At 43.0% G+C, this 26,281-nt stretch overlaps 1 protein-coding gene and 1 non-coding gene across 2 annotated transcripts in view; both read left to right on the top strand.

Annotated features, from left to right (window-relative positions):
• SLC2A13 (solute carrier family 2 member 13) overlaps positions 1-16,577 on the top strand; it is a 481,564-nt gene extending 464,987 nt beyond the window's left edge. Inside the window, exons 9-11 of the mRNA XM_038766641.1 lie at positions 537-658; positions 4,373-4,525; positions 10,995-16,577. Coding sequence (XP_038622569.1) covers positions 537-658; positions 4,373-4,525; positions 10,995-11,221 — 502 coding nt within the window. The 3' untranslated portion in view covers positions 11,222-16,577. The remainder of the gene's footprint in view (positions 1-536; positions 659-4,372; positions 4,526-10,994) is intronic.
• LOC119924598 lies at positions 7,792-7,929 on the top strand. The gene has a single exon (XR_005449303.1). It is a non-coding gene; the product is annotated as a small nucleolar RNA SNORA7 (small nucleolar RNA).
• Positions 16,578-26,281: the final 9,704 nt, after the last annotated feature.

Below are 26,281 nucleotides of genomic sequence, written 5' to 3'. Positions count from 1 at the left end.
CCCCACAGCACCTGTATATATGTATATATGTTTGTACGTATTTATTACTCTATTTATTTATTTGTTTTACTTGTACATATTTATTCTATTTATTTTATTTTGTTAATATGTTTTGTTTTGTTGTCTGTCTCCCCCTTCTAGACTGTGAGCCCGCTGTTGGGTAGGGACCATCTCTATATGTTGCCAACTTGTACTTCAATCAGTCAATCAATCAATCAATCAATCGTATTTATTGAGCGCTTACTGTGTGCAGAGCACTGTACTAAGCGCTTGGGAAGTACAAGTTGGCAACATAAAAGACAGTCCCTACTCAACAGTGGGCTCAAAGTCTAAAAGACTACTTCCCAAGCGCTTAGTACAATGCTCTGCACACGGTAAGTGCTCAATAAATACGATTGAATGAATGAATGAATAGTACAGTGCTCTGCACACAGTAAGCGCTCAATAAATATGATTGACTGAATGAATGAAGTCCACATCGAAACTCTGCAGCTGAGCAAACTGACTTAACTCTTTGTTTATATTATTATTTTTAGGTGTGCAAATGAAACCAAATCCAAAGCAGAAGAACAATTTTGGGCTTATAATTTCTGTCCTACTCCATACTCCTGGACTGCACTTCTGGGCCTAATCCTCTACCTGATTTTCTTCGCACCTGGTAAGCAAACGTTTCATTGTTGTAGTTAGTAATATTGTGTGCTGAGGTGAGAACATGGATTTCATTGGGCCTCCCATTCTCCCATGACATAACTGCATAGGATTCTAGGAAGCCGTACTGCTCTTCCACACAGCATCCTGTGCCAATCAATCAATCAATCAATCGTATTTATTGAGCGCTTACTATGTGCAGAGCACTGTGCTAAGCGCTTGGGAAGTACAAATTGGCAACACATAGAGACAGTCCCTACCCAATAGTGGGCTCACAGTCTAAAAGGGGGAGACAGAGAACAGAACCAAACATACCAACAAAATAAAATAGGATAGAAATGTACAAGTAAAATAAATAAATAAATAAATAAATAGAGTAATAAATATGTACAACCACCGAAAGATGGGCTCAGGGGATCCCAGGCTGGCAACAGAGTGCCCTGAGGAGCCCATGGCTTACCCAGTGCCTCTCAGCGTTCTTCTTCCCAGGACTTCGGGGGCACTTCATCATCATCATCATCATCATCATCATCAATCATATTTATTGAGCGCTTACTGTGTGCAGAGCACTGTACTTCAAAGCCAAAAGCAACAGGAAGTATTAAAGGATAACTTTGGGAACCTGCATACCCCACTGTGCCAGTTCAGGGGGTGGCTAGGACACATAGGTAGGAGCACCAGGAGAAACAGACTAGACTGTAAACTCACTGTGGGCAGGGAACATGTCCACCACCTCTGTAATATTGGACTCTCCCAAGCGCTTAGTACAGTGCTCTGCCCACAGTAAGCATTCAATAAATATGATTGATTGTAGCAGCATTAGTCTCCAAAACTCACCCGTGCCACTTGTGGTTTGTTTACTTCCTGTGTACTCTAGTTGAAAAAGATGTCGCTCCTTTTGAAAGGAACCCTCAAGTTTTGTGGAACGCACAAACAAAAGTGAAACAATACCGGACACTACTTACCAGAAGGACAACATTTGTGTAGGCACAATGTGTCCGGATTCTGGGTCTTACACAACAGTGATTAACAGTAGCATATGCAGTGAAGTGGTCAAATTTTTCCAAAGTGCAAAGAGGGATGGGAATGGGGATTTTGGTCGAGGTAAGGGGTTTCCATAGCGACAGGACGTGAGAGAGAGAGAAAGAGGGAAAGAGAAAGAACAGCTTCTTGCAAATAACACAGGACTGGGAGTCAGACATGGGTTCTAGTCCCAGCTCTGTCACTGGCCTGTTGTAAGACTTTAGGCAAGGCACTTCACTTCTATATGCCTGCTTCCTCATCTGTAAAATGGGGATTAAATCCCTCTTCTCCATCCTACTTAGACTCTGAGCTCCATGTGGGTCAGGGACTGTGTCTGACCTGATTAATTTGTATCTACTCCAGTGCTTAGAATAGTGTTTGACACACGATAAGTGATTAACAAGTACCATAATTAGTATAGTAACCTTGTCGCTAAACAAGGGCTTATCAAAGCGTAAGCTCTTAATCATACTTAATGAAGTGAGAGGAGGGTGGAATGTAGAGAAGGAAGGAGGGAGGGAGGGAAAAAGGAAGTTTCAACAGTGCTCCCAGGAGGTCTTTGTTCAGGATAACTAAGCAAGGCAGTGAATAACCTTAATCCTGTTTTGGTAGGGGCTCCTACTCCTGTCAGGAGTCTGTTTTCCTGGCAAGACGACCCCACTCTCCAGCTGCTGCTGCTGCGTTCCTATTGACCGACATTGACTTCCGAAATCAACCAGTGGTATTTATTGAGCGCTTATTATGTGCAGTCCGTTGTACTAAGCACTCGGGAGAGTCTAATACAACAGAGTTGGTAGGTATGGTCCCTGCCCACAACAAGCTTGCAGTCTGGAAGGGGATCATTTCCATTGCCGCCGAAGCTGTTTGCAGAGACTGCAGGGGAAATCAAAATCATTTGATTTTGGATGCTGAGGTCTACCTCTAGGACTCCACCAGTGGTTGAGGAGCAACAGGAAAGACTGCTCCTGGGCCCGAAACTGCAACTCTCCTTCTCTTCCTTCTCCTTCTCCTCCTCTTCTTCCTCCTCCTCTTTCTTCTCCTTCTCCTCCTCTTCTTCCTCCTCCTCTTTCCCCTCCTTCTCCTCCTTCTCCTCTTCCTCCTTGGCCTGCGCCTTGACTGCACCTGGGCCCGAAACTGCAACTCTCCTTCTCTTTCTTCTCCTTCTCCTCCTCTTCTTCCTCCTCCTCTTTCCCCTCCTTCTCCGCCTTCTCCTCTTCCTCCTTGGCCGAAGTGGACCCTTGGCGAATCTCTCCACCACAGTTCAGTGCTCTGCGCAGAGTACACACCAAATAAATGCTCCTGATGGGCCGATTGCTTTAGAATGGGGCTCAAAAATTAGGCTGAGACATCAGGTCACTGGAATTTAGAGCCCCAGGAAGGGTAACTGCAGAAAGACTTAGGAGAGTCTTTTGCCCTCCTGCTGAGGGCAAAATTGTTGCCAATTTGCCAATTTGTACTTCCCAAGCGCTTAGTACAGTGCTCTGCACATAGTAAGCGCTCAATAAATACGATTGATGATGATGATGATGATGCTGTTGCCTACTGCCCCTGCTCCCCGAAGAAGTGGCCCTGGCAGGAGAAAGGACCAGGAGTTTCCTGGACAGGTTCCGGGGTATGGTGCTACCCCAGAATCAGTAATATCTGTGCAGGAACGAACAGACAACCTTAATCAGAAGTAGCATGAACTAGTGGATAGAGCACGAGCCTAGGAGTCAGGTCATGGTTTCTAATCCTTGCTTTGCCACTTGTCTGTTGTGTGGCCTTGGGCAAGTCACTTCACTTCTCTGGGCCTCAGTTATCTCATCTATAAAATGGGGATTGAGACTGGGAGCCCCTTGTGGGACAGGAAATGGGTCCAACCTGATTTGCTCATTTCCACCCCAGAGGTTAGTACACTGTCAGGAACTAGTACGCGCTAAACAGGGAATATGTCTGTTTATTGAACAGTGCTCAGCGCTTAGAACAGTGTTTGGCACATAGTAAGTGCTTAACAAATACCATCATTATTATTATGATTATTATTGCTGTATTGTACTCTCCCAAGTGCTTAGTACAGTATTCTGTACACAATAAGCACTCAATAAATACCACTGATTGTTTGATTGCTTAGAATTACTCTATTACTCTATTTATTTATTCTACTTGTACATATCTATTCTATTTATTTTATTTTGTTAATATATTGTTTTGTTCTCTGTCTCCCCCTTCCCTACCCACTGTTGGGTAGGGACTGTCTCTATATGTTGCCAACTTGTACTTCCCAAGCGCTTAGTACAGTGCTCTGCACACAGTAAGTGCTCAATAAATACGATTGATTGATTGATTGATTGATTCTATACTGTGAGCCCACTGTTGGGTAGGGACCGCCTCTATATGTTGCCAACTTGTACTTCCCAAGCGCTTAGTACAGTGCTCTGCACACAGTAAGCGCTCAATAAATACGATTGATTGATTGATTGATTGATTAGAAGATTAAGACCAAATTATAATTTGGAATAGGTAACATTTCTTCACATGTCTGACAGGATTTACTTCTAGACTGTAAGCTCCCTCTAGACTGTCAATTCTTTGTGGGCAGGGAACATGTGTACCAATTTTGTTATATTGCCCTCGACCAAGTGCTTACTACAGTGTCCTGCACACAATAACCACTCAATAAATAGGCTCGATTGATTGATAAAGTTTCTATTTGCATTTTCAGGAATGGGACCCATGCCATGGACTGTGAATTCCGAAATCTATCCCCTTTGGGCTAGAAGTACGGGAAATGCATGTTCATCGGGAACAAACTGGATTTTCAATGTTTTGGTTTCACTGACGTTTTTACATACAGCAGAGTACCTTACATACTATGGTAAGATATGATTTTCAATATTTCTCATATCTTTCGTTGTCTGAGTTAGGAGACACTTTCCAACTGCTCAGTGGGATGGTAAGATTGATTTGCTGGCATTACTTCAACCAGGGCCACTGGGGCCTTTCTGTCCCCACAAGTAAGCTGTCTGCATGTGTAAAACGAGTTTATGTACCTTTTAAGCACTTTGATACCCACCCCAGCCCCACAGTACTTATGTCAATATTCTTATAGTCCTCTATTTCCCCTATCCCTAAGCTATTTTAATGCCCTTCTCCCCCTGTAGACTGTAATAATAATAATAATTGCGGTACTTGCTAAGCACTTCCTATGTTCCAAGCACTTTTATAAGTGCTGAGGTAGATTCAGGTTAATCAGGTTGGACTGGGTCCTTGTCCCACATGGGGCTTACACTCTCAGTCCCCATTTTACAGATGAGATAACTGAGGCCCAGAGAAGTGAAGTGACTTGCTCAAGGTCACTCAGTAGACATGTGGCAGAGTTGGGATTAGAACCCAGGTCCTTCTGATTCCCAGGCCCGTGTTCTATCCACTAAACCACGCTGTAAGCTCCTCATGGACAGGAATGATATCTACAAAATCTGTTGCATTGTCCCAAGCACTCAGTACAGTTCCCTGCACACAGTAATTGCTCATTAAATACCAGAGAACCTGTATGGTGTAATGCTGTCGGAGTCAGAAGATAGTGGATTCTCATCCCAAGCCCACCACTTGTCTACTGTGTGACCCTGGGCAAGTCACTTCACTTCTCAGGGCCTCAGTTCCCTCATCTGTAAAATGGGAGTTGAGACTGTGAGCCCAATTCTATATGTTGCCAATTTGTACTTCCCAAGCGCTTAGTACAGTGCTCTGCACACAGTAAGCATTCAATAAATATGATTGAATGAATGAATGGATGAATTTGGGACAGGGACTGTGCCCAACCCGAGTTGCTTGTATCCACCCCAATGCTTAGTACAGTTCTTGGCACATAGTAAGCGCTTAAAAAATACCATTGTTATTATTATTATTATTATTATATTACCAGTGATGGATTGCTTGATTATAGTGCCTCCCCACTCCACCGGTACACCTATTTTCTGTACCAGCAGCCTCATGCCTGCCAACTCTCTCTGAATTCTGTAGAGGAGCTGGCCACCTGAAATTAGTTAACTCAGGACTTGGGTTCTAATTCCGACTCTGCCACGTGTCTGCTGTGTGACCTTGGGCAAGTCACTTCACTTCTCTGAGCCTCAGTTCCTGCAACTGTAAAATGGAGATTAAGAGTGTGAGCCCCAGGCTGGGCAGGGACTATGTCCAACCTGATTAACTTGCCTCTACCCCAGCACTTGGAACAGTACTTGACTTATAATAAGCAACTAAGAAATACCCTAATTATTAACTAAGGAGAGTGAGGCCAGGGAAGAACCAGTGCTGACAGCTGCACCAGAAGCTGGGCTAGCTTCGAAGCTGAGAGGAGGGTCAACAGTGGCCCTGAGGGAGAACATAGTAATCCTCACAAAGGTACTATTTTCACACCAGGGACAATGCTGTCTCTTAAGTGCTTGCAGAACCACCAAGGGATATGTTCCCTGTCTACAAGGAGCTTTCCCTCTAAGGCATCACCTAAGCACATAACCTTAGGAGATCAATCAATCAATCAGTGGTATTTATTGAGCGCTTACTGTGTGCAGAGCACTGGACTAAGCGCTTGGGAAGTACAAGTTGGCAACATATAGAGACAGTCTCTACCCAACATTGGGCTCACAGTCTAGAAGGGGGAGACAGAGAACAAAACCAAACATACTAACAAAATAAAATAAATAGAATAGATATGTACAAGTAAAATAAATAAATAGAGTAATAAATATGTACAAATATATATACATATATATAGGTGCTGTGGGGAAGGGAAGGAGGTAAGATGGGGGGATGGAGGGGGGACGAGGGGGAGAGGAAGGAAGGGGCTCAGTCTGGGAAGGCCTCCTGGAGGAGGTGAGCTCTCAGTAGGGCCTTGAATATAAATCAGTAGGAGATGTATATAAGGGCTTCACTGGGACATTCATGAATGTTTCTTTAGAGAAAGGAAACCATTTGTAGGGGAGAGGATTAAAAACTAATCAAATACGATGGAAAATGACTCTGTTGGTGAAGTACTTTAGAGTGTCCTATTAGAGGTAAATGTCCCGCTCCAGCACTGGAGCCTCACTGATATGTTTAAGTTGCTATTTCCAACAGGAATGGATACAACAAAATGGGAAACGGTGTAGAGCAACTGCACACTAAATTCCACTTAGTTTTGTAAGAGGTTGGCGGAAGGGAAAAACTATTTCTTCCAAAGGAACTTCAGTGTTCATTCATTTATTCAGTCGTATTTATTGAGCGCTTACCATGTGCAGAGCACTGTACTAAGCTTTTGGGAGCGTACAACAGAATTCATTAGAAACATTCCCTGCCCACAACAAGCTTATGATCTAGAGAGGGAGACAGAGATTAACAAAAGGGAAGCAGCATGGCTCAGTAGGTAGAACCCGGGCTTGGGAGTCCGAAGGACCTGGGTTCTAATTCCGGCTCCACAATTTGTGTGCTGCGTGGCCTTGGGCAAGTCGCTTCACCTCTTCGGGCCTCAGTTACCTCATCTGTAAAATGAAGATTCATTCATTCATTCATTCAATCATATTTATTGAGCAATCAATCAATCAGTCAATCATATTTATTGAGCACTTACTGTGTGCAGAGCACTGTACTAAGTGCTTGGGAAGTACAAGTCAGCAACATATAGAGATGGTCCCTACCCAACAACGGGCTCACAGTCTAGAAGTGGGAGGGGGAAAAAGGAAGGGGGAAGATGAAGTCTGTGAGCCTCACGTGGCTCAGGGATTGTGTCCAACCCTATTTGCTTGTATCTGTCCCAGCGCTTAGTAAAGTGCCTGGTATGTAGTAAGTGCTTAACAAATACCACAATTATTATTATTGTTACTACTATCATTATTATTGTATACCACAGTGATTGTAAATGAATAATATATAGATATGTGTATATCTGGCTTTCCTCTGTAGCCTACTATTAACTCTCCGAATCAATCAATCAATCAATTGTATTTATTGAGCGCTTACTGTGTGCAGAGCACTGTACTAAGCGTTTGGGAAGTACAAGTTGGCTACATATAGAGACAGTCCCTACCCAACAGTGGGCTCACAGTCTAAAAGGGGGAGACAGAGAACAAAACCAAACATACTAACGAAATAAAATAAATAGAATAGAAGCCCCTCTCAGGATGGCACCTGCAGAGTTTCCATTACTCTACCAGTTTCGGCTATGGGAGGGAGAGTCAAACAGAGGCCTACCCATTCCATTCCTAGCTTGAGCAGTGGCTAGCGAGTGGCTGACAATCTGCTCCAAATCAAAACTCTCCTGTGCCGGGCTGCAGCGGCATGGGAGAGAATCGAGGGTGGAAACTCAAGTTTACCGCATGGAAAGAGGCAATGGTAAAACACTTCCGGATCTTTACCAAGAAAACTATGCATCCACCACCTCAACGATTGCAGATGGAGGTGGGGCGTTCTCAGAGAGATGTGTCCATGGAGTCGCTGTGGGTCGGAAATGGCTGGACAGAATAAGTCAAGATGTATCTGGCGCTGGATGTAAGCTGAATCCATCTGGAAATTGGCTCTGGTAAAAGACAGAGTCCCAGAGTAGGGGGATTCTGGGGCAGTGGCAAATCCTCTAACCCTTGGGGGCTAGGCTGCAGAGATGAGCTGCATTGCTTGCCCTCTCCCCGGCCTCTGATTGTCTGCCATCCCTTTGGCTTCCACAGCTGCTTCCCCATCTCTCCCCTGCCTCTCTTTCCAGAGACACCGGCCTGCCTGCTGGGCGCTTGGTCGCTAACCACCTTCACTTCCAGGAAAACCCACTCGCCGCCCCTCTCTCCCCGCCTTCCCACCCTCTTCCCAGAAATCCTTCCGATTACCAGGGCAGAGGGAACTGGTGTTCTGGTTAGAAATAGTTTTTACATTAGGCACAGGCAGGAACTAAGGGCCCCACGGATACCCACAAGTATTGGGTACAGAGATGAAGTTAATCCAGAAAGGAGACCGTTAAAAAGCTGCCAACATGTGCAGTTTAAAGTCGTTGTACGGAAAGTTCACAGAATCACTTTTACGAGATTGTCATATTCACTCCCTTCCAAGTCTTAAATATAGTTTAGTGTTTTGCGAGAACTGATTGCATCCAATCTTAGAAAGTCATAGACCAAACATTAGAAGGCTAGATGAAAGGACCTTTGATTGCAAAGCTCTCGAATCCTGTATTTGCATCTGCAGTGAACTTTCACTGCCGATGAAGGAAGTAGAGAGAGGAAAGAAATTATGATATCCAAAACCCATTTTTTTTCAAGAACATCCTGTTGGTACACTTGGTTCTTTGTTTCCTTCACAAGACTTTGATCTTGTATTAATTTGATAGAATACAGTTCCATTATTTTTAGTATCCTGTCTCCAGCACTGAGCTACAGTACTTCCTTTCAGTCATCTTGGGTTCCATTTTAATCCTACTTAATAACTTCTTAATGGCTTTTTTAAAAACTCGTTTGATTTTACTAAGGTTACAGCTGTACCTTGTGTACAGCTGTACACAAGGCTGTAAAGTTGAGAGATGGGGAGGATGATAGTGCTGTCTGAAGTGATGGGAGAGTCAGGGGAATGACAGGGTTTGGGTGGGAAGATGAGAAGTTTTGGGTGTGTTAAGTTTGAGTTGTTGGTAGGACAAATAAGTAGAAATATCCTGAAGGCAGGAGGAAACACAAGACTGCGGAGAAGGAGAAGTCAGGGCTGGAGTGGTAGATTTGGGAATCCTCTGTGTAGAGATGGTAGTGGGGAAGCGGCGTGGCTCAGTAGAAAGAGCCCGATTTTTGGGGTCAGAGGTCATGGGTTCAAATCCGGGCTCCGCCACTTGTCAGCTGTGTGACTTCACCTCCGCAACATCACCAAGATCCGCCCTTTCCTCTCCATCCAAACCACTACCTTGCTGGTTCAATCTCTCATCCTATCCCGACTGGATTACTGCATCAGCCTCCTCTCTGATCTCCCATCCTCCTGTCTCTCCCCACATCAGTCTATACTGCACGCTGCTGCCTGGATCATCTTTGTGCAGAAACGTTCTGGTCATGTTACTCCCCTCCTCAAAAATCTCCAATGGCTGCCTGTCAACCTACGCATCAGGCATAAACTCCTCACTCTCGGCATCAAGGCTGTCCATCACCTCGCCCCCTCCTACCTCACCTTCCTTCTGTCCTTCTACAGCCCAGCCCTCACCCTCCGCTCCTCTGCCGCCACTAACCTCCTCACTGTACCTTGTTCTTGCCTGTCCCGCCGTCGACCCCCGGCCCACGTCTTCCCCCTGGCCTGGAATGCCCTCCCTCCACACATCCGCCAAGCAAGCTCTCTTCCTCCCTTTAAAGCCCTACTGAGAGCTCATCTCCTCCAGGAAGCCTTCCCAGACTGAGCCCCCTCCTTCCTCTCCCCCTCCCCTTCCCCCCGTCCTACCTCCTTCCCCTCCCCACAGCACCTGTATATATGTTTGTACAGATTTATTACTCTATTTTACTTGTACATATTTACTATTCTATTTATTTTGTTAATGATGTGCATCTAGCTTTATTTCTATTTATTCTGGTGACTTGACACCTGTCCACGTGTTTTGTTTTGTTGTCTGTCTCCCCCTTCTAGACTGTGAGCCTGTTGTTGGGTAGGGACCGTCTCTATATGTTGCCAACTTGTACTTCCTAAGTGCTTAGTACAGTGCTCTGCACACAGTAAGTGCTCAATAAATACGATTGAATGAATGAATGAAAAGTCACTTCACTTCTCTGGGCTTCAGTTACCTCATCTGTAAAATGGGGATTAAGATTGTGAGCCCCACATGGGACAACCTGATCACTTTGTATCCCCTGCAGTGTTTAAAACAGTGCTTTGCACATAGTAAGCACTTAACAGATACAAAAATTATTATTATTATTATTAGTTGAAGCCAGGGGAGCGAACGAGTTCCTCAAGGGAGTGGGTGTAGATGGAGCATAGAAAGGGACCCAGAACTGAGCCCTGAGGGACTCCCATGGTTAGTGAGTGGGAGGCAGGGGGATCATGAGATGTAATCATGGGTCTCTAGGGCAAGGAATCTAACCGTTACATGCTTTCTCTAAACACTGTTGTAACAGAATTCTGCTCTGGATGATGGTGAGCCCGCTGTTGGATAGGTACCGTCTCTATATGTTGCCAACTTGTACTTCCCAAGCGCTTAGTATAGTGCTCTGCATACAGTAAGCGCTCAATAAATACGATTGAATGAATGAATGAATCTTAAATTCCTTAACGTTCTCACACGTAGCACAAGAGAGAAACAAGACTTAGTCTCTGGAAAAATCCAAGGACTCGGAGTAACTCGTGAATGTTTGTGTATGCTTTAATTGCAGGGGCCTTCTTTCTCTATGCAGTATTTGCTGCTCTGGGACTCATGTTCATCTACGGTTGTCTTCCCGAGACTAAAGGGAAGAAACTGGAGGAAATCGAATCCCTGTTTGAAAACAGGCTATGTACGTGTGGCGCTTCAGATTCTGATGAGGGGAGATATATTGAATATATTCGAGTGAAGGGAAGTAATTATCATCTTTCTGACAATGATGCTTCTGATGTGGAGTAATTTTTAGCTGCTGATGTATTTAATCATTTAAAAGCCTTCTGGGGAAAGAGCAGCTATTGGTGACCTCACTGCCCTGCTTCTGGTCTGGTTCCCCTTTCTACTGTCTAATTCTGAATGCCTTTATGTTCCAAAATACTTAATTGGCAATGCGATATGATTTACTGGGAGCTGAAAAGCAAAAAAAAAAAACAAAAACAAAAATGATTTATAAGGATTTTAATTTGTTTTGTGAGAAAACGGATATTAGCTCCTAAAACTTAACCAAAATCTAGGTTTTTTCCAATGAAACCAATGACATCCTTATTTCCTAAGAAAGTAAATACTATTAGCCACGGTATAGTCAGTGTGAAGCCACCTGAATCATTCTAACGTCCTTACAAACAGAAGTATTCTAGGCTGCTGAGCACGGTATTTTACTTCCGGAAAAAGTTGCCTGCCCATCCTGGGACGATGGGACTCATAAGCAGTTTACCTCTGGGGCTTCGGTGAGCAAAGACCACTTAGAGTTACGCAGGAGAATTAAAAAGCGCCGGCTTTAGGAAAAGCATCTCTGGAGGTATTTCCACTGGCTAGATGAACACGACAGACTGGTTTATCCATATGGCATGCTTCACCCCTCAGAGATTCTTCGGGGCAACGCCTGGGTTTCAGATGAGCTGAGCACATCTCCGCCACTCTGGACCTGGTCGAGAGCCCTTGTTTCGGCTGTTCATTTCACAAGTGCGACAAAGGCCCCCACACTGAGCATTTTCTGAACATAACCTCACAATATTTGTCTAACTGGTGCATTTTATCTGTTTGCCACGACAACACAAAATAAAGGGTGTTGATGGGATCCCTAATTGAGCAGTCACTTAGGCAACCCAAATTAATCTGATCTTCAGCTACTTCAGGGAACATTTTTTGTGCTGACCAAAATCGCACACTAATCATGCTTAGAGACATCGGCGTTTTGCCTACTGGTGCCTTTATTTTCCTTATGTAAATAGCTTCCAACAAATATTTCTTTTTCCATTCGTTTATTTATAAAGTGGCTTTGAAACCAAAAGGAAAATCAGTGGCAGAAAATCCAGTTTCTAGGGATACGCATGACCTTAAAATAGAAATTGCTTTTCCTCTAGACTTTGTTAATATTTCAAGAACAAGATATTACTAGTAGGTTTGTCAAACTCATTACAACACTGCTCTTTACTCATTAATGAATAAATATAATTCATTTTCTGTACCTCACGTTTTCCTGACAAAGTCAGAGTACGTGGAAATATGGGTAGAATTTTGAAGACGATCTGTAACCCCATAGCCCAAATATGGGTGATTTTCTCTCTGTTTGTGATGGGATATTAGTAATCTGGATAAACGATTGGTTCAGGTCCACACCCAGGGTGTTTTGTGTAATATATTTGCTGAAAAGTTTAAATATGTTGATTTTTTTTCCATATCATATTCTATCTTACAGTTTGGCCCTTGTGTTTTGAAAGCCATTCTTTCAAATCCATTCCCTTTTGTCCGAGCTACAAGTGATGTCTGCGTAAAGTAAATTTTAATAAATCAAAAAGCTCTCAATCATATGACTGAGGCAGTGCAGAACAAAAACATAACCACACTCCATTTTCTAACATACAGTTTTGAATCCCTAAATCCCAGAGTTCCTGTTTATGCCCCTCCAGCCCTTGGTTGAAAACAGAAAACGGAATCCAGTCGACACTTAAATTCTTCTGCTACACACTACTGGTCTTGGCTGCCCACAAGGTAGGAGTGAAGAGAAAGACTCAATTCAACCACTTTTTATCAATAAACAGATTTCTGCTAAAAACAGCAGGAAAGATTATTATCCCACTAATATGTTTCCAGTCAATCAGTCGAATTTATTGAGCACTTACTGTGTGCTGAGCGCTGTATTGAGCACCTGGGAGAGTATAATAGCAACAGAGTTGGTAGACATGTTCCCTGCTAACAACGACTTTGCAGGTCTTTTCATCATTTCCCCGGATGAAAATGAGCCCATTGTCAAGCCAGTTGGAAGATAGTCCAGCCTATAATCGATCAGCCCCTTTGACTTTCCCAGTATACTCATAAATAGGTATATGTATTGTATTTTCTTTTCATATCGGTGATTTGGTTAGCAGAAATAATCATAATCTTTAGAATCTCTTTCTCTAAGCTTTAAATTCAACAGGCTCTTCATATTTATTTTTCAGAAAGTTTGATGTCATTTAATAGCAGAGATCATTGCTCTTTTCCACTGACAGCTCACCCTGGGTCCATCAGAACAAAGTCAAGCAAAGGGATGGGGCAGTTAGCTGTGGAGAGGAATAATCTGTAGTCCAAAGAAACCCTTATCTTCCCCTCAATGGTGTTTTCTAGTCACAGATATCCTGAAGATTGCCTTACCTTTACCCCAGACTTTGTCAGCATAAACACAAATTCTATTTGGCTGTGAACAAATTTCCTAAAACTGTTTTCTAAACAGAGCATGACACTTTCCATCTCTTTAAGGTAAGCGAAAGTAATACTCAACATTTGTAACTAACGATCAGTTGGCTACGGCATAAAATTTTAGTTTATTTTCTATCACTATTTGCTTCCAGTGATGTTGGATTTGTCTTCCTTTTCCAGTGACTTTACATTATCATAACATTCCATCTCTATTACTCATGAGCCGCATACTATATATAAATATATACAAATACATTTATATATATTTATATCTAGTAATGACTATTAAAAATATTTAAAAAGACTTGAAAAATCAACCTTGCAAAAATAACGTTTTTATTTTTAGAATCTGTGAACATTTGTAAAAGATGAAAAAATTAAAAGAATATTTGTATTTTACAGATAATTTTATATTGTGCATATTTTAAGTTTTTAGTGACTTTGGCTGGCACCGAATACTTCAGTAACATTCCATATGAAGATGATAAAAATAGTTTTAGTAGTATAATAATTTCGTAGAATAGAATTTCGATTTGTTAAATTGAAACACAAGTCTAAGCACAAGATCATTTTAGTAAATGCTTTTAGGAGGAACCGTGGATATTTTCTTCACATGCTGCATATTTAATTCAGGAGTACTATGCTTCATGAATATCTAGTGGAGCTGGTTATATATAAAACCTGCCTAGTTTCCTTCGAGGTGGCATATCAATTATACAGTAGGCTTGAAAGTATTTGACGTCTCTGCTGCTTCAGATCTCATTAGTCTGCAAATACATTTTCAAAGGTTTATCATTATTCAGTATGTTGTTATTTCTTTGCCTTACAGATATTTAACTCTTCCTTCTGACTCAGATTAGGCATTTACTCAAAATCAGATTGATTTTTAAAAATGAATCTTCATTAAAAATAGGGAAAGAGATTTTACACTTCAGTTGACCTGAAACAAAGGAAATGCTTTCATTTGAAAATGAGTTAAGCATTACCAGAATTTCACTTTCATAATACTTTTCATGTTGGGGAACAGTATTTGAGCTCTGGTAAGTGGTTTGGGTGAATCTTAAGGCTTCAAGAAAACAGCCATTAAGTACACATAATTAAAAGCAAGCACTCTCCTGCCAGCTCTATTTTTTCCCCCCAATCATTAATCTTCTTTGCAGGGGTGGAGCTGATCAGAAAAAGGGAAGTGCATAGTTTGGCAAGAAATTTAGATACCAAAGCAACGTTCATTAAAACATCCCATTATTCCACCAGTGATGCCAGAAAAAAATCAAATCTTCAAAAGAACCCTATCCCTACAAAACTTGGGAAAAAGATGTCATCTTTTTAACAATGCCCCTCTGCTTCAGCTTCAACACTGAAATTATTTTGGAATATATATCTTTTTTCATTTAATAAAGATTTTATCAATACCCTAAGTTGGACCAAAAGCACAGTGTCACAGTTGACCACATAAGAACATTTCAGCATTTTCCAACATATAGGAACAAAATTCTCCTCAACACTTTAAAAAAAAAATGTTTGCATACTTTTTGTGATAGATCTAAATTGACCAAATAATTCCTTCCTAACAGGAAAAAAAGAACAATAAACAAAAGCTGTGTATACCAGGCCAGAAGCAGAAAATTCACAATACAAGCTTTATGGCAAAATGTGTATAATTGCGGGTAAAATTTACAGCTTACATGTAGCTGCTGCCTATAAAAATGACTCTGAATTGTTCTCCGGATTACTAAAGATCTTTTTTCCTGTGCAGAACTATCAGTTGTTTCTGTCAATCTTCATAGCCTTGTGTACAATGTTAGCCTAATTTATGGAGTGGTTTAGGTTGTGGCAATATTTCCAATGTCAGCACAGTAAATTCTCCTTCTCGGCGAACAGTATCATTGCTCTGATATTAAGGGGCGAACTCTTGAAGAACTCATGTATTTATTCAAAAAGTCAGAACAACTGGAAGTTCTTCACTCTGTGGTGTATGTTTTCACTTAAAGATGAAGGAGTTTTATATGTGCCAATAATCATCACTGTGGTGTTTTGTAACAGGATGTTAATGATGTTCAAAAATATATGGAAGTATTTTATTCACATGACTTGTTCGTGTTAATGAAGAAAATATAGTTCCTATAACTCCTTTTTTATGTAGTAGATACAGTGTGTTGCACTTGAGTGGTTTGGCATGTGAAATTATGATGTTTTGAGGTTTTATTTAATTTTTATTTGAATCTCTTTTTCAGATTTGGGTTTTAGGTGGTAAAGTTTGTGTTTGATGTTGTCCTATCAATTATAACTGAACAAAATTATAGACATTTACAAAACAGAACCCAGGTATTGAAAATTTTAAATCAGGTTTTGTAAAGTAGACGTTAGGAAATTCAACCTCAACTCATTTTACTTGAAGAGTAAAATAAAATCAAGAGATTTAAACAGGCAAGGACCATAGGAATGTACACTGTAAGAGTCCAGACTGATTTCCTAGCAGTCTTTCGTTTAGTTCGCTCTTGATAATTCAGCATCCTTTACCTGTAGTGAAAAAAAAGAATACTGGAAACTAATTTTCATGGGGAATAATTTGAACTGTAGTTTGTGCTATTCACAAAATATAAGTACTTAATGAAGTATAATTCAATTCCTGAGTGCATGTGCAGTATTTAATACTTCAACTTGACAAACCTAGTATGAATATTTATGACCAGTCTTGATATTTGGGATATCTTAACACTGGTGAACATGTATCATTTCCTTTACAGTCATTAAAGCCTATACTGTATCAAAGTGTTGTACATTCTATGAAATTTTAGTGATGTAAACCTGTTTTTAATGTTGTTTTACTGAAGTTCAGTCTTTACAGAAAACTAGATATCTTTCCAAAATTGTCAGTGCCAGAACTGTAAATGAAAAATAAAATAAAAACGGACAGTTCATTACAATCCGCTTATGATCTTTCTCTCAGGATTTCGTTTAAACTCTATGAATAACCCCCCCAAAATAACATCAAACCTCTTTTTAAATTGTCTGTATCTTGCAGTATCTTGCACTACTCACATTAAACTAACTTTTTAAGCCAGTTAATTGTTAGGTTATCTTTTAGAGTGGTGACAAAGTAAAACTTTTGCTTCATGAAAAAGAGGAAAATTGTTTCCTTCTGTAGCAGATGAAAAGATACCGTGGATCTGGGCCATTCTTACTACAGAAAAAACAGCTCTGGAGAAAGCGTTTTGTCTTTTCAGATCCACCCGAGATCTATATTTGGAAAATCAAACCACAAAAAAATGTATGTATGATCAATTCCCATCCTCTCTGTGGACTGTTTAGGTCTTATTTTGTTTTTTTTTTTGTTGGACCCTAATTTGGAGGCCAGTGACACCTGAAAACAGGACTACCCGCTTCACCTGGAGTTGCTGGTCCATCTCCTTTCAAAACAATATTTTTAGGCATTTAGTAATAATAATAATAATAATAATTGTGGTATTTGTTAAGCTCTTAATGTGTGCCAGACACTGTACTAAGCACTGGTGGAGAATAAAAACAAATCGGGCTTGACACAGACTCTGTCCCACATGGGGCTTACAGTCTTAATCACCATTTTACTGATAAGGGAACTGAGGCACAGAGAAGTGAAGTGACTTCCCAGAGTCACACAGCAGATAAGAGGCAGAACCGGGGTTAAAACCCATAATATTCTGACTGCCAGGCCCGGGCTCTATCCACCAGGCAAAACTGATTCCTTCATTTTGGAGAACGTAGCTACAAGGCTTTAGCTTGCCGGGCCTCAACTGTTCTGGGAAATGATTCCTCTTTGATCTGTTTCTCTGAGTTTTCCCTTATCCTCCTCTGCTTCCTTTCGTCTTATTCAGAATATAGATTTCCGTCTGGGTTTGTAGGGTGACAGTGACACGTTTTTTGTACGTATTGATATTGAATAGGCAGCTAAACTGTTGTACATTTCCTCACTCAATGGAGAAAAGGCAGGTCATCACTATCATTATCAAGGGAAGGACCTGTGGTTTCAGATTCCATTGAATTGTCGGAAATATCAATTTGCACCAGTTACATTTGAGACCCCTGATCATCTCTTGCTCCCTTGACAGCAGTGAGCATGCTCTGCTTACAGAAGGAAACAAATTTGATATTCCCATCTACAAGCTGAAGAATTCCATGTTTTTACATGCGTTCTGTCCCAGTCTCAAAGCACCTTCTATTGTGGGTGAGATTAGCCTAACTTTTTTTGCTGTATTAAACTGGTGCTGCATGTGAATCTGCAGCACTTAAGATTTTTGCTTATCTATTCTATTTCATTCGTGGTAGCATAAATAACAGGTGTAAAGTGATTCTACTAGAGCTTGTTTCTCTTCTATTTTTTATGGTATTGCTAAGCACTTAATACGTACGAAGCACTGTACTAACCACTGGAGTAGATACATGTTAGTCAGGTTGGACAAAGTCCATGTCCCACATGGGGCTCACAGGCTTAATTCCCATTTTCCAGATGAGGTAGCTGAGACACAGAGAATTTAAGTGACTTGCCCAGGGTGACCCAGCAGAAAAGTGGCGGGGCTGGGAATAGAAGCCAGGTCCTTTTGACTCAATCAATCAATCAATCAATCATATTTATTGAGCGCTTACTATGTGCAGAGCACTGTACTAAGCGCTTGGGAAGTACAAATTGGCAACATATAGAGACAGTCCCTACCCAACATTGGGCTCACAGTCTAAAAGGGGGAGACAGAGAAAAAAAACCAAACATACTAACAAAACAGACTCCCAGGCCTGTGCTAATTTTAAGGTTTTGTGAGTGGGGAGGAATCTGCTCTACCAAGTCGGTTGTATTGGAACTCTCCAAAGTCTTTAGTATGGTGCTCTGCACACAGTAAGCACTCAATACATGCCACTGATTGAATCAACTTGTCATTGGAGGCCCATTTTGCCAAGGCAAAGTGGCAATGGCTCCAATCCTAAGACGCGGGTTCTGGCTGGAATCTTCTAACCACTCCTGCAAGCAATAATTGTTGTTTTTGTTAAGCGCTCACTATGTGCCAAGCCCTGGTATAGGTTCAGGATCTTCAGATCCCATATGGGGCTCACAGTCTAACTAAGAAGGAGGAGAATTTAATCCTCATTTTGTAGACGAGGTATCTGAGGCACCAAGAAGTTAAGTGACTTGCTCAAGGTCACACAGCCAACAAGTGGTGGAGCCGGAAATAAACCAGTGCTCTTTCCCCTAGGCCACCACTGCTTTGAGGAAATGGGACCACTGGAGCAATTCATTCATTCATTCATTCAATCGTATTTATCGAGCACTTACTCTGTGCAGAGCACTGTACTAAGCGCTTGGGAAGTACAAATCGGCAGCAGAGAGGGTCCCTTCCCAACAATGGGCTCACAGTCTAGAAGGGGGAGACAAACAAAGCAAAACAAGTAAACAGGTGTCAATACCATCAGAATAAATAGAAGTATAGCTGCATTAATAAAATAAATTGAGTAATAAATAATGTACAAATATAAGTGTTGTGGGGAGGGGAAGGAGGTAGGGCAGAGGGATGATGGGGGGGAGGAGGAGGAGGATAGGATAAAGGGGGGCTCAGTCTGGGGTGGCCTCCTGGAGGAGGTAGCTCTCAGTAGGACTTTGAAGGGAGCAAGAGAGCTAGTTTGGCAGATATGTGGAGAGAGGGCATTCCAGGCCAGAGGTAGGACATGGGCCATGAGTCGACGGCGGGACAGGCAAGAACGAGGTCCAATGAGGAGGTTAGCGGCAGAGGAGCGGAGGGTGCAGGCTGGGCTGGAGAAGGAGAGAAGGGAGGTGAGGTAGGAGGGGGTGATGTGATGGAGAGCTTTGAAGCCGAGGGTGAGGAGTTTTTGCTTGATTTGAAGGTTGATAGGCAACCACTGGAGATTTTTGAGGAGGGCAGTGACATGCCCAGAGCATTTCTGTACAAAGATAATCTGGGCAGCAGAGTGAAGTATAAACTGAAGTGGGGAGAGACAGGAGGATGGGAGATCAGAAAGGAGGCTGATGCAGTACTCCGGTCGGGATAGGATGAGAGATTGAACCAGCAAGGTAGTGGTTTGGATGGAAAGGAAAGGGCAGATCTTGGCGATGTTGTAGAGGTGAGACCGGAAGATTTTGGTGACGGATTGGATGTGTGGGGTGAATGAGAGAGCGGAGTCGAGGATGACAGCAAGTTTGCGGGTCTGTGAGATGGGAAGGATGGTAGTGCTGTCTACAGTGATGGGAAAGTCAAGGAAAGAGCAGGGTTTGGAAGGGAAGATAAGGAGCTTAGTCTTGAACATGTTGAGTTTTAGATGGCAGGCAGACATCCAGATGGAGATGTCCTGAAGGCAGGAGGAGATACGAGCTTGGAGGGAGGGAGAGAGAACCGGGGAGGAGATGTAGATTTGGGTGTCATCAGCGTAGAGATGATAGTTGAAGCCATGGGAGTGAATGAGTTCACCAAGGGAGTGTGAGTAATAGTAATAATAATAATAATAACAATAATAATGTTGGTATTTGTTAAGCACTTACTATGTGCCAAGCACTGTTCTAAGTGCTGGGGGAGTTACAAGGTCATCATGTTGTCCCACATAAGGCTCACAGCCTTCATCCCCATTTTACAAATGAGGTAACTGAGGCACAGAGAAGTTAAGTGACTTACCCAAGGTCACTCAGCCGACAAGTGGCGGTTAGGATTAGAACCCATGACCTCTGACTCCCAAGCCCACGCTCTTTCCACTAAGCCATGCTGCTTCTCTGCATAGATGGAGCATAGATGGAGAACAGAAGAGGACCAAGAACTAACCCTTGAGGAACCTCTACAGTAAGGTGATGGGAGGGGGAGGAGGAGCCCCAGCACTGAGGGTTATTTGACTCGTGAGATTTCCATTTCGACCCCCTGGGTCATTAGTTTCACTGAATAATGGGCAATCTCTGAATTAAATCAATAACAACATTTTGAAATATGTCCAAAGTCATCTTGATATAGCAGGAAGACACTGTGGGTGTGTATCTAGTCAGGTAATTATTTACAGAACCTTTTCAAAGTTTTTAGAGTACACAAAACCTGCAGTCTTAATTATGGTACCTCCTCCAGGAGGCCTTCCCAGACTGAGCCCCCTTTTTCCTCTCCTCCTCCCCATGCCCCCCGCCCTACCTCCTTCCCCTCCCCACAGCACCTGTATATATGTTTGCAGAGATATATTACTCTATTTATTTTACTTGTACATATTTACTATTTATTTTGTCAATGATGTGCTTCTAGCTTTACTTCTATTCATTCTGATGACTTGACACCTGACCACATGTTTTGTTTTGTTTTGTTTAATTGTCCGTCTCCCCCTTGTAGACTGTGAGCCCATTGTTAGGTAGGGACCGGCTCTATATGTTGCCAACTTGTACTTCCTAAGCACTTAGTACACTGCTCTGCACACAGTAAGCATTCAATAGATACGATTGAATGAATGAATTAATTAAGCACTTAGTATGGGTTAAGCCCTGTTCTAAGTGCTATGATAATCGGGTCAGTGCTAGGTTAATCAGGTCAGACACAGTCCCTCTCCTACGTAAGGCTCACGGTCTAAATAGGAGGGAGAACAGGTGTTGTATCCCCATTTTACAAATGAGGAAACTGAGGCGCAGAAAGTTAAGAGACTTCTCCGAGGTCGCCCAGCACGTGAATGGCAGAGCTGGGATTAGAACACAGATCCTCTGGCTCCCAGGACCGTGTTCCTTCCACTAGGTCATGCTGCTTCCCTAATCTTATTGAAGCTGCTAGAGAAATAGAAGTCCCAGACTCCTTAGTGCAGCGGTCAGTTAAAATAGTTGGAAGGCCCCTCCAGCCAACATCTTTTCCAAGAGGAGCAGCATGGCCTAATGGCCAGAGCATAGGCTTGGGAGTCAGAGGTAATGGGTTCTAATCCTGGTTCCACCTCTTGTCTGCTGTATAACCTTGGGCAATCACTTAACTTCTCTATGCCTGTTACAATCAATCGTATTTATTGAGCGCTTACTATGTGCAGAGCACATACCACATCTGTACCAGATCTGTACAGATCTGTACAATCTGTACCAGATCTGTTACCACATCTGTAAAATGGGGATTGAGACTGTGAGCCCCACGTGGGATAACCTGATTACCTTATATTCACCCCAGCGCTTAGAAAAGTGCTTGGCACATAGTAAGCGTGTAACAACTACCATTATTATTATTATTATTATTATTATTATTATCCAGCACATCTTGGTAGGCGAACACCTGAAAAGCATTCCAAAGAGATCGTCATCCTTCTTATTCCTGTAAAATTCTCCCCCAATGGATATTACTCTTTTCCTTCCTTTTTCACTCCCTCTTTTTAAGCACAAAGAAAATTGCCCAGTATTTCTAAGCCTACTACAGCTAACATTCTCACCATGCACATCCAACCGACTCGAGGAGTCATCGATAAGCTCAAAAATAAATAGTTCCAATTGATAATGCTCTTAAACACCCTCTGCTCATGATGCATTTACAGAACATGCCCACTGGAAACATTTTCACTGACCGTGGAAATCGAAGCACAGCTTCTTCCAGGGCATCATAGAATGAAAACATGGAAAAAATTTAGGATATGTGATCTGCAAGAAAGGATTGAAAAACCCTGCTCTCTCCACCGATTTTGGACATACCCTGAAATACAATGGAAGGACTATCATTCTCCCAGAAAAAATGAAAGATAGGTGAGCGGAGATATTGGCATGACTGCAGAGGTTGAAAGTGCCTTTGGTTCAGTAAATATCTTTTCAGTATCGGTTGGGGTTTGTTTTTTTTGTTTGTTTGTTCGTTTATGTTAGCCAGAGGCCCTCTCCAGGATCTTTAAGTACCCAACCTAATGGGATTTTGAGTCTGGCAGGCAAAACGAACCTGCTCATGAATCATTGTCCAATTTTGGAGTTATCTACCCGAAGAGTTTCAATGACCCACATCTACAGGAGGAAAGGGAAAATGGGGTTTATGAAAGATATTATGTAAGCGTTATGTAGTGGAGAAGCAATGTGGTGTAGTGGAGAAGCAGCATGGTCTAGTGGGTAGAGCATGGGCCTGAGAGAAGGAGCTGAATTCTAATCTTGCCTCTGCCACCTGTCTGGTGTGTGATGTGACCTTGGGCAAGTCACTTCACTTCCGTGAGCCTCCGTTACCTCATTTGTAAAATGGGAATTGAGACCGTGAGCCCAACATGGGACAGGGATTGTCTTCAACCTGATTTGCTTGTATCTACCCCAGCGCTTAGTACAGTGTTTGACACATAGTAAGCACTTAACAATAATAATAATAATGATGGCATTTATTAAGCGCTTACTATGTGCAAAGCACTGTTCTAAGCGCTGGGGGGATACACGGTAATCAGGTTGTCCCACGTGGGGCTCACAGTCTTCATCCCCATTTCCAGATGAGGGAACTGAGGCCCAGAGAAGTTAAGTGACTTGCCCAAAGTCACACAGCTGACAAGTGGCGGAGTCGGGATACGAACCCATGACCTCCGACTCCAAAGTCCGTGCTCTTTCCACCGAGCCACGCTGCTTCTCCAAGCAAGTACCATCATCATTATTCTTAGGGGAAGAACAAGGTGTGGCTCAGTGGGAAGAGCTCGGGCTTTGGAGTCAGAGGTCATGGGTTCATGGGTTCAAATCCCAGCTCCGCCAATTGTCAGCTGTGTGACTTTGGGCAAGTCACTTAACTTCTCTGTGCCTCAGTTACCTCCTCTGTAAAATGGGGATTAAGACTGTGAGCCCCCCGTGGGACAACCTGATCACCTTGTAATCTCTCCAGCGCTTAGAACAGTGCTTTGCACATAGTAAGTGCTTAATAAATGCCATTATTATATTATCAATCAATCAATCAATCGTATTTATTTAGCACTTACTGTGTGCAGAGCACTGTACTAAGCGCTTGGGAAGTACAAGTTGGCAACATATAGAGACAGTCCCTACCCAACAGTGGGCTCACAGTCTAAAAGGGGGAGACAGAGAACAAAACCAAACATACTAACAAAATAAAATAAATAGAATAGATATGTACAAGAAAAGTAAATAAATAAATAAATAGAGTAATAAATATGTACAAACATATATACATATATACAGGTGCTGTAGGGAAGGGAAGGAGGTAAGATGGGGGGATGGAGAGGGGGACGAGGGGGAAAGGAAGGAAGGGGCTCAGTCTGGGAAGGCCTCCTGGAGGAGGTGAGCTCTCAGTAGGGCCTTGAAGGGAGGAAGAGAGTAAGCTTGGCGGATGGGCAGAGGGAGGGCATTCCAGGCCCAGGGGATGACGTGGGCTGGGGGTCGATGGTGGGACAGGCGAGAGCGAGGTACGGTGAGGAGATCAGCGGCGGAGGAGCGGAGGGTGCGGGCTGGGCTGGAGAAGGAGAGAAGGGAGGTGAGGTAGGAGGGGGTGAGGTGATTTACAGCCTTGAAACCCAGGGTGAGGAGTTTCTGCCTGATGCGCAGATTGATATAACAAGGGAAGGTTCAGATGTCCTCTTTCATTGCCTTTATGGTTCAGGATCAGACCCCCTTGCCCCTGGCACCTGTGCACATGAGCCATCAACCCATCTCATGCCCACCTGGTTGTCCCTGGTGAGGGCTGGCTAAGACTGCACCATGAACACCAAGAGACTGTGAGTGTCTGCCAGACTGAGAGCCCGTTGTTGGGCAGGGACTGTCACTGTTGCCGAATTGTACTTTCCAAGTGCAGGTACAGTGCTCTGCACACAGTAAATGCTCAATAAATATGATCGATTGATTGATTGAATAATAGCAACAGGAGCAGAAGCAAATAACAGTGGGGAAGAGTCTAGATTTCTGTAGGGTGAATACATCACAGGACTCCAGGAGCAAGAGGGACCAGTTACAGCAGACTGGCTATGGGCTCCCCTCCTTCAATTCAATTCCATCATATTTACTGAGTGCTTACTGTGTGCAGAGCAAGCATGGTACTAAGTGCTTGGGAGAATTTGATACAACAATAAGCAGACACATTCCCTGCCCACAACGAGCTTACCAACTAGAGGGGCGGAGACAAACGTTATTTAAAAAAAGACAGATCTGTACATAAGGGCATTTTACTTGCGTATATTTACTATTCTATTTATTTTGTTAATGATGTGCATACACCTTTAATTCTATTTTTTCTGACGATTTTGACACCTGTCTACATGTTTTGTTTTGTTGTCTGTCTCCCCCTTTTAGACTGTGAGCCCATTATTGGGTACGGACCGTCTCTATATGTTGCTGACTTGTACATCCCAAGCACTTAGTGCAGTGCTCTGCACATAGTAAGCTCTCAATAAATACGATTGAATGAATGAATGAATGAATGAATGAGAGGGGGAAGAAGAGAGGGAGCAAGTCCACCAAACTGTGATTTCCACCCCTCAATGTCAATCCCATGATTGACAGCCACCTCCTCCACCCCCTCCAATCCCTGTGGACTCCAAGGAGTTGGAGTCCACAAATTGTTTCTTATTCTCTGACGTTCCAGGATCCACCCTTTCTCTTCTATCCAAACAGCCACGATGTTGGGTGAGGTACCTGTCTTTCACTATGTGGGCTACTGAATCAGCCTCGTCACCAGTCTCCCTTCTTCAGCCTTGATTTCATCCTGCTGTCCTGATTATTCTTCTACATGGTTCTGCCCACATCACTCCACCCCTTCAGCCCGCAACCTTGGTGTCATCCTCGACTCCGCTGTCTCATTCACCCCTCACATCCAAGCCGTCACCAAAACCTGCCAGTCTCAGCTCCGCAACATTGCCAAGATCCGCCCTTTCCTCTCCATCCATACCGCTACCCTGCTCATTCAAGCTCTCATCCTATCCTGTCTGGATTACTGCATCAGCCTTCTCTCTGATCTCCCATCCTCGTGTCTCTCCCCACTTCAATCCATACTTCATGCTGCTGCCCGGATTATCTTTGTCCAGAAACGCTCTGGGCATATTACTCCCCTCCTCAAAAATCTCCAGTGGCTACCAATCAATCTGCGCATCAGGCAGAAACTCTTCACCCTGGGCTTCAAGGCTGTCCATCCCCTCGCCCCCTCCTACCTCACTTCCCTTCTGTCCTTCTCCAGCCCAGCCCGCACCCTCCGCTCCTCTGCCGCTAATCTCCTCACTGTACCTCGTTCTCTCCTGTCCCGCCATCGACCCCCGGCCCACGTCATCCCCGGGGCCTGGAATGCCCTCCCTCTGCCCCTCCGCCAAGCTAGCTCTCTTCCTCCCTTCAAGGCCCTACTGAGAGCTCACCTCCTCCAGGAGGCCTTCCCAGACTGAGCCCCTTCCTTCCTCCCCCCCTCCTCCCCCTCTCCATCCCCCCCATCTTACCTCCTTCCCTTCCCCACAGCACCTGTATATATGTATATATGTTTGTACATATTTATTACTCTATTTATTTTACTTGTACATATCTATTCTATTTATTTTATTTTGTTAGTATGTTTGGTTTTGTCTCCCCCTTTTAGACTGTGAGCCCACTGTTGGGTAGGGACTGTCTCTATATGTTGCCAATTTGTACTTCCCAAGCGCTTAGTACAGTGCTCTGCACACAGTAAGTGCTCAACAAATATGATTGATTGATTGATTGATTCAGCGGTTACTCATTCT

The sequence above is a fragment of the Tachyglossus aculeatus genome, chromosome 2, assembly GCF_015852505.1.
Source record: "Tachyglossus aculeatus isolate mTacAcu1 chromosome 2, mTacAcu1.pri, whole genome shotgun sequence".
NCBI lineage: Eukaryota > Metazoa > Chordata > Mammalia > Monotremata > Tachyglossidae > Tachyglossus > Tachyglossus aculeatus.
The sequence above is the reverse complement of the archived record's forward strand: the minus strand, read 5'-3'. Positions and strand labels throughout refer to the sequence as shown.